Below are 14,220 nucleotides of genomic sequence, written 5' to 3' on the forward strand. Positions count from 1 at the left end.
AAAACATTTTAGCAGATATTTCAAAATCTCTAGGGTATATGAAAAGTTTGAAAAAATTAGACTCTATATACAAGTATTTTCAAATGTTTATTTTTTTTCAGAGTTAATAACCGCAATGCAATTCTTATTGAAATCATATTAAGGATAATAGATGTGTGTGACAAGTTTACAAGTGTAAAAAGTCATCATTAATAAATATAAACTGCCATCTACTTAGCAGAAATAGTATTTAAAGCAGGGTTTTGACAGTATAGTATTATTATCTAAAATCTGCTATTTTAAAAGTTTCCTTTAAAAGTTAAGGTTACCTACAATTAAATCGATGAAAAAAGGCCAAAATATACTAGTCTGATATATAAGTCCAGTCCAATTTACAATTAGCCAAAAAGTTCCTTTAGAATTAAATGATCATATGATTCAATATAATTCATGGCTGGTAGGGAAGTAGAACACTGAGTTACAGAATATAATTTTAAAAATTGATGCTGTTAGTTTTGTAGATAATTTAATTTGGTTTATATCAAAAGAAGACATTTAAAGAAAAAAAAATTCAAACACACACTTTGAGGCAGTTCTGGTTGCTGGCATCCTACCCCTTATCTATAAAAGAATGCTTGTTGGCATTATGTTCCATCAATTCGTTTGTGATTTCTAAATTAATTCTGAAGGAAACCACAACTTACTTGAAGATCCCGCTGAGTGTCTGTGTGCCTGATTTTTTTTCTCTCTCTTCACAGACAAAGCACTTCCACTGGTCATGGAAAAAAGGTCTAAATCCGTGTCTTCTCTGCTTACAAGTCTTGCCTGGGAGCAATGGGAGAGAATGTATACAATCATGAAACAAAATATGGCATTTTCTGAATGCAGCTCACATTACCCCAAATAAACAAACAGGCTCTGTCAAACAACCTTCTTCAAAATGATACCACAATCCTTTACTGCTGCCCAGGCAGAACAAATGCACTATGTCAAAGCATTTTTTGCAAATAAGAGCCGATTTTAAAATTGAGGTTTGCGATTTGAGTGTGTACAACAAAAGAAAACCTTTTACTACAGCAATTTTGATGAAAATCAATCTTAAAGGCAACTGATGAAACTTTAAACAGCTTAACATTATTTATTTACCAAGAATATTATTTAACTCTTAATTGAATGTTAGAAATGTCATATTGGATTATTTTCTGCAAAATTTATATTTTTACCAGTGACAAGTATTAGTCTTCTCAACAATATTCCTCAAAGGGCCTTTCATCTCATGTTTATATACTACAAAGTCACAAAAGATCTCTACCTTCTCATTAAAACCATTTTTAATATAAAGTATTATACATTAAGTCTAATTTAAGGGTGATTATAAATATAAAAAAATTTCAAGATATATTATTTTAAGAACATAGGATTAAATAATTGATCACGTCTAAAATTACTATCTGAACTTTTTTTTTTAAAGATTTTATTTATTTATTTGACAGAGAGAGATCACAAGTAGGCAGAGAGGCAGGCAGAGAGAGAGAGAGGAGGAAGCAGGCTCCCTGCTGAGCAGAGAACCCGATGCGGGACTCGATCCCAGGATCCTGAGATCATGACCTGAGCCGAAGGCAGCAGCTTAACCCACTGAGCCACCCAGGTGCCCCTATCTGAACTTTTATTACTACATGGGACTGAATTTAACAGTTGAAGAATCACTTCTTGCTTATAAAATATTATTTTACTTAATGTTTAATATCATTAAGTACTAATTTATCAGGATTCAACCCTGAAGTAAGGGAAAATGTCATGATGGAAAGCAAAGCAGCCTTAAAATAACTGGGATTTAACCCAAACCACAGGATGCTTGAAATCCTGTGAGAAAACACTGTCCTAATGTTTGATGTGAGAAAAATTTAAGTAGGGCAAAATAAAGCCATAAAACCATCACTGTACTTAAAAAGCTATCTCCATATGATGGGCTACAAAATCCCATGAAAACAGAATCTAAAAATCATTCTTTTTCAAATTCAGATCTTTGCCCTTCTCCTTTACGTTCCCCTTCCCAAATTCTTCTCACTGTCACAAGCATGGACTTCTCATTGTTTTGTTTTTTTTTTTTTCCAATTTATTTATTTTCAGAAAAACAGTATTCATTATATTTTCACCACACCCAGTGCTCCATGCAAGCCGTGCCCTCTATAATACCCACCACCTGGTACCCCAACCTCCCACCCAGCCTCCACTTCAAACCCCTCAGACTGTTTTTCAGAGTCCATAGTCTCTCATGGTTCACCTCCCCTTCCAATTTACCCAAATTCCCTACTCCTCTCTAACGCCCCTTGTCCTCCATGCTATTTGTTATGCTCCACAAATAAGTGAAACCATATGATAATTGACTCTCTCTGCTTGACTTATTTCACTCAGCATAATCTCTTCCAGTCCCGTCCATGTTGCTACAAAAGTTGGGTATTCATCCTTTCTGATGGAGGCATAATACTCCATAGTGTATATGGACCACATCTTGCACTCCTGGGTATTTACCCCAAAGATACAGATGTCGTGAAAAGAAGGGCCATCTGTACCCCAATGTTTATAGCAGCAATGGCCACAGTCGCCAAACTATGGAAAGAACCAAGATGCCCTTCAACGGATGAATGGATAAGGAAGATGTGGACTTCTCATTGTTAAGTAAGCAAGTTGGCTATTGCTGAATTCAGAATAGAAACCATTTTATGCCAGTCGTTTGTTTGTTTGTTTGTTTGTTTATCAGTCAATTGATGTACCCGGCTAAGTGATACAAAAAAGACCTCAGTAGAAAACTTGTAAAAATGAAATAAAAAAACAGTTGGCTTCCACTTTATACTTGTGATTGGTATGAAAAATATTATACATTTTTTCTGAACTTTATTTCAATTAGTGTACAAAAGCACATATCTATTATTTCTATTACAATAGCTCCATCAATACTAAGACTTAATAAGAGCCAGTCAAGAATAAGGGGGATATACTTATTCTTGTAGTGATACTACAGTTTTGGTGAGATCAGTTACAAAACAATGAAAAACAAGGTAACAACACAGGGACCCTCCTGCTAGCTAAAGAGGCTTTAACTACAAGACTCAAGATTTGAAAATCAATAAAACTACTGTGAACATTTGTGTGCAGGTTTGTGAGTGAACATAAGTTTATTTCTCTAAGAAAAATGGCCAGGAGCCGAATTGTTGAGTCATAAAAGTGTATATTTAACTTTATAAGAAATTGACGGGTTTTTTTCAAGTGGCTGTACCATTCTCAGCAAATGTATGAGAAATCCAGCTGTCCCACATATTTGTCAGCACTTGGTACGGTATTTTATTTTAATCACTCTAATAGGTGTATAGTGATATTATATAGTGGCATTAACAATTTTCCTAGTGATTCATAATATTTAACATCTTCTCATATGCTTATTTCTATATGGATAATCTCTTTGTTCATTTTGTTCATTTTCTAATTTCACTGTCCAATTTAGTTATTTTTTACAGATGGCTACTGTGATAATTAATTTTCTGTGTTGACTTGATTGGGTCACAGGATACGGAGATATTTGGTTAAACATTATTTCTGGATGTGTTTTCTAGGGTGTTTCTGATGAAATTAGCATGTGAATCGGCAAACTAAGTATACCAGATGGCCCTCTCATGCATCATCTAACCCACTGAGATACTAAATAGAACAAAAAGATGGAGGAAGGGAGAATTCACGTTTCTGCTTGACAGATGAAGCTGGAACATAGGTCTTCTCCTGTTTTGAGACTGGAACTTAACACAATCAGCACTTCTGGTTCTCGGGCCTTCATAGCCGGACTGGATCTTAAGCTATCAGCTGTCTTGATTATCAGGCATTTAGACTTAGACTAGAACATATACCATTGGTCTCCTGGTTCTCAGGCCTTCGGAGTCAGACTGGAGCTACACCACCAGGGTAGCTCCAGGGTCTCCAGGGTCTCCTGGGTCTCCAGCTTGCAAATCATGGGACTTCTTAGCCTCCATAATCAAATGAGCCAATTCCTTATAGTAAATAATACATAATTTCTTATAATAAATACATAAATCTATAAAATCTCTTTATACATATGTATATACATCTCTCTCTCTTTCCCTCTCTCTCTCTCTGTCTCACACTCTCTCTCCTCTTTCTCTCGATTCTACAGAGAGATAGACCAAAGGGCCAATGGTGTAAGTTTCAGGCCAAGTCTGAACGTCTTGAAATCAGGTAGTATGACTCTTCTTTGTTGTTTTTCAAGGTTACACTGGCTATTATAAGTTCTGTTTTCATATACAAAGAGATTTTGTATAAGATTTTATATATTAGATATAGATAAATACAGTTATAGCTCTCCTGCTGATTCTGTTTCTCTAGTGACCCCTGCCTAATATAACTAGCAGATGATTCCTTTGTACCTCTTTCTAGTAATTTATCCTCAGAAGCAACAACTGTTCTGATTTCTTTTACCACAGAGAAGTTAGTTTTTTCTGCTCTTGAACTTAACATAAATACAATCATACAGTATTTTCACTCACTCTATTGTTTTTGGTATTCAATTATGTTGCTGTATGTAGCAGGAGTTCATTTCTTTCCATTTCTGAGTAAGTATGCCATTGTAAGAATATACCACAGTTTATCCATTCTGCTGTTGATAAACATTTATGTTGTTTGCATTTTTTTTGTTTTTATCAATAGAACTTCTATATAATTTTCATATAGGTTTTTATGAAGACATGTGTTTTCATTTCCTTTCAGTAAACATCTAGGAGTAGATAATGGGTCATAGAGTAGAAGTATCTATAACTTTATAAAGTGCCTATTTTCCTAAATGGTTTTATCATTTTTCACTACACCAGTAATGCATGAGAATTCTAGTTATTCCATATCTTTGCCTACATTTGTGCTTTCTGGCTTTTAACTTTTAACAGTTCTAGTGTTGTGTAGTAGGGTTTCATTTTGTTTTAAATTAGTGTGCATATTAACCATTCAATTATATTCCCTTGTGAAGTCTCTCAAAGCTTCGCCATTTTAAAATAGCTTGAAGTATTTGTCTTTACATTGTTGATTTGTGGGACTTTTTTCTACATATTCTGGATACAAGACCTTTATTAGATGTGTATATGTGGGGGAGATGTTTGTATGCAGAGGGCTGTGGAGGGCAGAGAGAGGGAGGGAGAGAGAGAGAAAGAAAAAGAGGAGAGAAAGAAAATAAAAATTTTTCTCCCAGGATGTGATTTGACTTTCATTTCTTTTTATTTTCTGAATTATGACTAAGTATAAATACTTTAAATCTAAAGTACAATTTATCTTTTTTGATTTATGCTTTTTGCGTTCTATTTAAAAAAAAATCTTTGCCTTCCCCAGGTTTTTGAAAATATCTTATTTTCTTGGAGAAATTTTGGAATTTTAGCAGTTACATTTAGGCCCATAATTCATCTCAAATTCATTTTTAGGATGCAAGGTAGGAATCAAGATTCACTTTTTTCCATGTATATAGTTGCCCAGCACTATTTGTTGAGAAAAAAAAAATTATTCTTTTCCTCTTTTGTTTTAGTACCTTTAAGGAAAATCAATGAACCTTATAAGTGTGGTATTTTCTGTACTCTCTATTATGTTCCATTAATTCATTTTTCTGTCTTTCTGCACATAACAAATAGTTTTGGTTACTGACTGGGGCTTTATAGTAAGTCTTGAGATCAGGTAGTGTGAGTCGTTTTTTTCAAGATTATATTGACTATTCTAGATCTTTTACATTTCCATACACATTTTAAAATTTGTCCATTTCATGAGGTGCCTGGGTGGCTCAGTGGGTTAAAGCCTCTGCCTTCGGCTCAGTCATAATCCAAGGGTCCTGGGATCGAGCCCCACATCGGGCTCCCTGCTCAGCGGAGAGCCTGCTTCCCCCTCTCTCTCTCTGCCTGCCTCTCTGCCTACTTGTGATCTCTGCCTGTCAAATAAATAAATAAAATCTTTAAAATAAAATAAAATAAAATTTGTCCATTTCTGCTAAAATGCTTTCTAAGGGTCTATTGAATTTACAGATCATTGAGAATTGGCATCTTACAATTTGAGTCTTTATACTCATGAGTATGATATATCTCTTTGATTTATTTATTTTTCTAATTTTAATTTTTTTAAAGATTTTATTTATTTGTTTGACAGAGAGACACACAGGGAGAGAGCGAACACAAGCAGAGAGAGTGGGAGAGGGAGAAGCAGGCTTCCCGCTGAGCAGGGAGCTCAGATGAGGGGCTAGATCCCAGAACCCTGGAATCATGACCGGAGCCAGAGGCAGATGCTTAAGGACTGAACCACCTGGGAACCCCTCTTTGATTTTTTTAAAGCAACATTTGATAGTTATCATTATAGGAGCCTTGCACAACTTAATGTTAACATAATCCTTAAATATTTTAATTTTTTTACGTTGAAGTGAATAGAATATTTTAAATTAAAGTTTGTTGCTAATACATAATAGGGTGTACAAAGGCCTATTTTAATTAATTATGACACATTTCTTTCCAGAATGACTGTACCAGCTTTTACTTTGGCCATACATCAGTGTTTCCACATTATTGATAGCACTTTGCATTACCCAGTTTTCTAATTTTTTCTGTTCTGACGAGGATAGTCACGCAACTTCTTAGTTTTAATTTTTATTTCTCTGGTCATATAACTGAGCATCTCTTTACATTCTTTTATGCATTAATCATAATCCCTGTAAAATGTCTATGTATATTTTTTCTTTTTTTTTGTATATTTTTTCTATTGTATTTGTATTTCTTTTTCATTAGGTTACCTGACTTTATATTATTTATTTTCAGAAGTTGTTTCTATATCCTGATATTAAGCTATTTTTGGCTTTAGGCACTGAAAATAATTTGTTCATGTCTGTAATCTGTCTGTTAACCTTTGCTATAAAATTCTTCATAGGAAGTAATAACTAATTTAAAACAGTCGAGTCAATCAAAAAGTTTTTGCAATATAACATATCTTTTAAGAGAGTATTTCTTTACTGTGAATTTGCAAATATATTCTCAATTATTTTAGTTGATCAATTTTATAACTTTACGTTTCACACTTGAGTCTTCAAATCTTGTAAATTCCACTTGATTATTATAGTGTGTATGGGTTATATACAGCCCTGCTTTTCAATGCAAGTTTACTGAATTCTATTTACCAATTTGACCTTTCCCACCTTTGTTATATACCTTATTCCAATATAGTCACAGGTCTATTTCCAAACTAACTAATCATATCCATTGGTCTATTTATCTGTACCACAAAGTTTAGTTTTATACTGTCTTTATATCTTATGATGCAAGTCAGCTCTTCTTTTTCAAAGGACTTGTATAATATTGTTCTTATTCAACAATACACATTTTAGAATGAGATTTTTCAGTTTCCTAAAAAAGAAGCTATAATTTTAGTTCAAATTGATTTTACTTTATAGATTTATTTGGAGATAGTTGACACATTTTATATGCTAAGTTGTATCTATGAACAATAAGCTTAATGAATATAGTGGATATTATCATATGCCACTCAGATCACTTTAAACAAATGAGTCAGATTCTCCCAGCTGCTGAAAAGTATGGCTCTTAACTGAATATCTCTCTGAAAACTGTCCTTAGCTAAAGATGGCTGTCTTGCCCAAACCATACACTCTCCTGAGGAGATGCAGGAGAATAGGAGCCCGATCCTCTTGCCTCAAGCTGGGACAGCTTAGAAGGGCTTTCACACCACTGGAGCTCACTTCCTCTTCTGCAACTCTATTGAATTTTACCTTTTCCCTCTGCTCAATTATGCTTCTTTCACCCCTCAAAGGAGTTGTTCCTGAATGCCTTCTCCAACAAATGTTCTGCACTCAAGTATAAGAATCTCAGAATATGTTTCCTGGAGAACCTGAACTAGGACTGTCTTCTACAGAAAAATCCTGGAGTTTTGGGGGATAAAGTTAATCAGCAATACAACTGTATGGCTCTATGGCATGTCTTCTGATAATATATTTGGATATAAGTAAAATGATATCTTATTTTCATTTTTCTTATTCCAATCTGCCACACAAAATACTTTGATCTTACACAGAGATGTTATTTACTAGCTTCTTTAAAACCCAGAATTTGAATGTTTTATTATATCTTATTCTTACTCTTGAAGGTTAGTGGAGAGTATTCTGGATAATATTTATATCTATCTCTGTTATTAAGAAGTGACTCCACTCTTTTTTGGTATGCATTGTTTCTGCTATAATGTCAGCTGTCAATATAATTATTATTCCTTTGTAGATAATGTTTCAATTCACGATGTCTCTCTTTTATGATGCCCAGTCCATAGTTTATTTCAATGGTAATATTTTATATAGATAGAATTTTTTTTAAAGATTTTATTTATTTATTTGAAAGAGAATGAGTGAGAGAGAGCATGAGAGAGGAGAAGGTCAGAGGGAGAAACAGACTCCCCAAGGAGCTGGGAGCTCGATGCGGACTTGATCCTGGAAGTCCGTGATCATGACCTGAGCTGAAGGCAGTCGCTCAACCAACTGAGCCACCCAGGCGCCCTAGATAGAATTTTTAGTAGGCTTATTAAAATATTCATAATTGTTTTAATTAAAATGTGATCATTTTTGTTTCATGATTTTTTGTCCTTTATTATGGGTGTTTTCCTTATGTCTTGGAGGAAAAGTGGCAGCAGTTGCAGATTTTTTTTCTTTAATTTTACTTTTAGTTATGGCCTGGTCCCAAATGTGCAATTATCTGCCTCCAGTTTCCCAACACATTCCCACGACTCTGCAAGATATCTATTTTGGGCATTCAATTAGTCCAGTATCCTTTTGACATAAGTCTTTAATCCCTTCTCCTAACTCCATTTACATGAAAACAGAAACAAACAAAAAACTATTTCTGTTCTACTATCATTTACTTTGTTTTTGTATTCACCTGTATCTCTTCAATATCAAAAAAGCATTTATCATTGCTATGTCATTGTAATATATTTGGATATAGTATAATACAGTGGAATACAGAAGAAGGAGATGGATGTCAAAGCATTAATCTCATAGAACCATCTTTTTTTTTTTTTTTTTTTTTTTTAAAGTAGGCTCCATGGCCAGCATAGAGCCCATTGTGGGGCTTGAACTCATCACCTGAGATCAAGGCCTGAGCTGAGATCACGAGTAGGATGCTTAACCAACTGAGCCACCCAGGCACCCCTCTCATAGAACCACTTCAATTAGAAATCTACCCAGTCTGTTTGCATTCAGTTTTGGAAGTATAATCATTCAATGTTAATATCAGTTTCTTTATCCTGGCATTCCTTGGGACTTTTATATTCCCCATTCTTGCTCCAAAGTGGCAACTCAACACTCTGTGTGCAATTGTTAGTAATATGCATGGTGTTCATTGCTTGAAATATCAATTTTCCTAGGGCAATCTACATGCCACTCTGCCAGAGGAGCCTGCATTAAAATGCAAGGAAATATTTGTTTAATGATTATTTCAAACTTGTGCATAGGTTCTATAAATATTTTCATAAACACATTAATTTTAGCTATTGCTCTAGTTTTGCTCCCTTTTCAGGAAGATACATTAATATTAGCTACTGCCCTAATTTTGCTCTTTTTTCCCGGAAAATTCCTTGAATGAATTGTTCATGAGAATTATGAATATAACTGCTCTGGATACCATCATACTAGATGTATTAGAAAGTGTATTATCTTTTTATGCTAAATTCTACTTGGCAACCTAAATTAAAATCAGTTTTTTGGTGAATGTAGAATCTGAGCAAGGAGTATTAATTGGTTGATATAAAGGGAAGGTATCATACAGTTAGGGTCACCTGAGGCATCTATTTTCAACTGCTAAGGAGGCTGTACACTTCTATCATTGGTTAGGGTACCCTCTTCTCTGGAAATTTCTGGAAACACACTGAAAATTTCTTGCTTTGTGGACTCCATTTCTCTAGACTCCACACTGGCCATTGTTCTTCTATTAACATAGTCTTCCTTCTAATAGCCTACAGTACAATTGACTTTAACAATGCACATACAGTTATATTGTCTAGAGTTTTACACTCTGGTCACCACGTTTAGAACTTGGTTGTTCCTAAAGCTTCAGTAATTTACACTTTATTACTTAGAGTGGTTGAGTTTATAATTACTTGTTAATTTTTATCTGCTTTGATTTTCTAAGTTGTGAGAGTGTATTTCTCTCAGTATCCTACTCTTTTAAAATATTCAAGTAAATAAGTTCATTATGCAATTCCTGTTCAGAGTCACGTTATTTTAAATATGGTAGCAAGTTAATATTTTTAAATCTACCATATAGAATCAATATTTTAAAGTAATAGCAGATTTTAAAGTTACATTACAAATCAAAAGAACATGTTATTATTACAGGTTATTATTTTAATATATAGTATTTTGAGATTACCCCAAAAAGATTGAGTTGTGATATATTTTTTTAAGATTTTATTTATTTATTTGACAGACAGAGATCACAAGTAGGTAGAGAGGCAGGCAGAGAGAGAGGAGGAAGCAGGCTCCCTGCTGAGCAGAGAGCCTGATGTGGGGCTTGATCCCGGGACCCTGAGACCAGGACCCGAGCTGAAGGCAGAGGCTTAACCCACTGAGCCACCCAGGCGCCCCCAGTTGTGATATTTTTGTAATTTACACTAATTATGGACATATTTTAAAGTGTCAGTTACTGAGGACGAGCGTGTACAACATTTTTCTGTAACTTTAAGCATATTTCTTACCACAAGCTGGACTCTTCCACCATTACGTACATCTGGGTCTAACTCAGGCAAGAAGTGATTGCTGCAGAGTGAGAAAAACAGAGATTATATTATTATATAAATGTAAAAGAAGAATATGAAAGAAATGCCCACCGAAAAGTTTGGGAGAAACTTGTAATCTATAAAATGGAAATAATAGTTTTATTAAATATATAAAATAAATATACTAAAGTATAGGCAAAGATATATACCAATTTCCATGTTTTCATTTGTTTATAGTTCTAAGGATTTCATCTTATGAATTATACTAAAATGATTTATACCAACATAAAAGAAATTGTGCTTGTATTAATTGGAGTACTTAGTAAAATAAAAGTTCACAAATGCTGATTGCTTTACTCCTACTTTCTTTGCTCACAATTAAATAATACAAAGTAATCCAGATTATAAAATGTTTTAATTTCACTTTCATTCTTCACTTCCTTTTCCATATTTTTAAAGGAATTACATGGATGGAATTGACCACATATGAAAAATCTCAATATATATATATATATATATATATACTATAAAAAGAGATTTCATTTTTTACATATTTTAAACTGCTTCTAAATTAAGTTTTAACCTTCATAATTGTTGTATCTTATTTGTTAGTCATTTAAATTGTTATTACATTACATCATACGTATTGGAGATCATATTCTATAGAATGCCCGGAAACATTCCAAAGCATTATCTACATTTAGATTCAATATTGATTTATATATGTAGTTAGTGTTTATAATAGCACTTTTTAATTTTTATTTTATTTTTATTTTTTATTATTTTATGGATATATGTAGATAAAATGAAAGTTTTGAAAATTTATGCCAAAAATATTATTATTTCCAGACTTTTATTTCCCTAAAACTTTGGTTCAGTGGTTATGCATATATATTATACCACATTATGCTGATTTTTAGCTTTTATGCATTTTTAGCATTATGTATTATACCACATTGCTGTGGGCTGAATTTCGTTTCATCAGAATTGATATGCTAAAGTCCTAACTCTCAATACCTCATAATGTGATGTATTTGGAGATAGAACCATAAAAGAGATAATTAAAGTAAAATAAGGTCATATGGGTAAGCTCTAATTCAATATAACTAGTGTCTTTATAAGAAGAGGAGATTAAAACAGAAAACAGAGATGGAAGGATGATTGTGTGAGGGCACAGTGAGAAGGTGGCCCTCTGCAAACCATGAAGACAGACCTTCAAAGAACCAAACTTGCTAACTCCATCTTGAACTTGTACTCTCCAAAACTGTGAGAAAATAAATCTCTGTTATTTAAGCCACACAATCTATGGTATTTTGTTATGTGGTAGCAAACTAGTACAAACATTAATGTAACAAAAATTAATTGATTACCTATTATATTCATGTTTCCTTGTTTGTTACTAAGGGATATAAACATTTGACATCCTCAACCTTGTGATCGTACCTCTACCTTGTGAGATAGATAAGATACTACCATCTCACTATAAAGGAGAGGAAACTGAAGCATGGAGACATCATTGGAAATTAGTTACATGACTGGTAAAGTGGAAGCACAGTGCTGAATTATAAATTTAACTGTCAAATGTAAATGATAGAAATGACACAAAACAAAATATAACCTCCCATATGTACTATGTTTATAAACAGTTTATTGATACCACGCATTTTACTTTATAAAATAGAATCATTTGTGCGTTTCATCTGTTGGTTTTAAGCATTACAGAAACAGAACTCTCAAACATTTTAAGATGAAAAATATAAAGAGTGATTAAATCTATTCCAAAGAAGAGGCCTTTTATAACCTGGCAATGGGTGTATTGGCCTTAGGCTATAAAGTCATGTTTGTTTTAGCACAATTAACCTAGGTTTCATTTTTCAAGGTATGTTTGCAATACAAAAATCTAATTTAAAGGAAATGACCTCACCATTTCATATTTCTCGAATTAGTTGTTTCATGAATCCCAACCTGTGTGTGAAGCCATTGGTATGTGTATTCTTTACTCCTTTCTAATTTTTCATTCGGAGTGGCATCCTTGTAGATAAGTTCTTCTTTCTTACCTGGGGAAAAATATGGAAATTCTATTTGTTATTTAAAAGAGATCAAATTTTGGCTAAGTAGATCAGTCTAGGCAAACAATTTCATCAAAAGAAAAACAAACTAATTCATGAGAGCATAATCATCTGTAAGAAAAATGTCTGTCACTTAAAGATTAAGTAATTTTTCTGCTTGAGTTTCAAAATCACCTATTTTTAAAAATGAAGACAATGGTTCAATGTAGCCAACATCTTTCAGGACTTGCTTTTTTTTTAGCTTTTAAATTAAAAATTCAAAGAATTATTTTTGGTAGATAGTAAAATTCTAGTATAAAAAGAGTATCTGTCCACTATGATGTCTTTTGACTGACTGATGGTACACCATAGACAGGCTCCTCTTGAAAACTAATGCATGGTAATCAAACTAAACAAGAATCCTATAATTCAAAACCTAATATTTTATATGTTAATTTATTAATTCTTTCACTATAGATCTTTGTACACTGCGTACTTTCAAGTTGTTTGGAAAACCAATGAAGCGTGGTGCAAGGCCTGCTTCGAATGCTTGGTGCATGTCCACACACAGTCATACATATCCTTACAAGGTTAGCATTTGTCATTCTGAACATGCCAGGGGTGCTACATCTACCATGTAGATTTTTTCCTTAAAAATTGCTGCTGAAATTAATAAAATGACTCTAGTTCAGAGATATTGTAGCCAATTCTTAGAAAAGCTAAAAATCAGCATGTTTTTTTCTCTAGACTCCGTGTTACTTAGCAAAGTTAACTTGCTGTTGCTTCTCATGCCACCTTATGTTTCTAAGATGGCCATATCCTTTGTATCCTGAGCTTAAGCCAATCCCTCCATACCTGCTATATTGAAGGAACAATTACTTCACATGCAAAGGCTGACCATTGAATCCATGAGCAGACACCATTCTGGTAAGTGGCCAAAAAGGTTTACAGAAACTATAAGGAATCCAACAGAGGGAACCTTTGGCATTGTCGCTCCCCATTACTGCACATCATTAAGTCTTTTCCCTGGCAGAGTCCCAGTCTTTTACCCATCTTTCTTGGTTGACCAGACCAAATGTTGGACCCATAAGTGCAATGACAGAAAAAAGTGAGTGGCCACTGATAATCAACTGAGCCCATAGCTAGAAACTTTACTCTTGGTAAGTAGAGAATCCTTTCATAACGATTTTACTCTCTGATAACACTCCATAAACCTTAAGTGGTTTTACATCAGAGTTCATCTAAGGTTCTAAAAAACAATCCCTGAGTAAAGATGAGAGATTTCACTGTAAGGATCCAGTTCATATTAACCATTTTCACCCTAAGGCATAGATTGGTAGATTGGCATGTGCTCAAGTGTAATAACAGAACAAGCATATTGGTAAAGTCGGCTGGATGCACT

At 33.7% G+C, this 14,220-nt stretch overlaps 1 protein-coding gene across 1 annotated transcript in view; it reads right to left on the reverse strand.

Moving 5' to 3' along the window:
- Positions 1 to 651: 651 nt before the first annotated feature.
- The window catches only part of LRRIQ1 (leucine rich repeats and IQ motif containing 1), a 195,320-nt gene continuing 181,751 nt past the window's right edge, over positions 652 to 14,220 (reverse strand). Inside the window, exons 23-25 of the mRNA XM_044228184.1 lie at positions 12,695 to 12,827; positions 10,750 to 10,810; positions 652 to 804 (exon numbers count right to left, since the gene is read on the reverse strand). Coding sequence (XP_044084119.1) covers positions 652 to 804; positions 10,750 to 10,810; positions 12,695 to 12,827 — 347 coding nt within the window. The remainder of the gene's footprint in view (positions 805 to 10,749; positions 10,811 to 12,694; positions 12,828 to 14,220) is intronic.

This window comes from Neovison vison, chromosome 12 (genome assembly GCF_020171115.1).
Source record: "Neovison vison isolate M4711 chromosome 12, ASM_NN_V1, whole genome shotgun sequence".
Classification (NCBI taxonomy): domain Eukaryota; kingdom Metazoa; phylum Chordata; class Mammalia; order Carnivora; family Mustelidae; genus Neogale; species Neogale vison.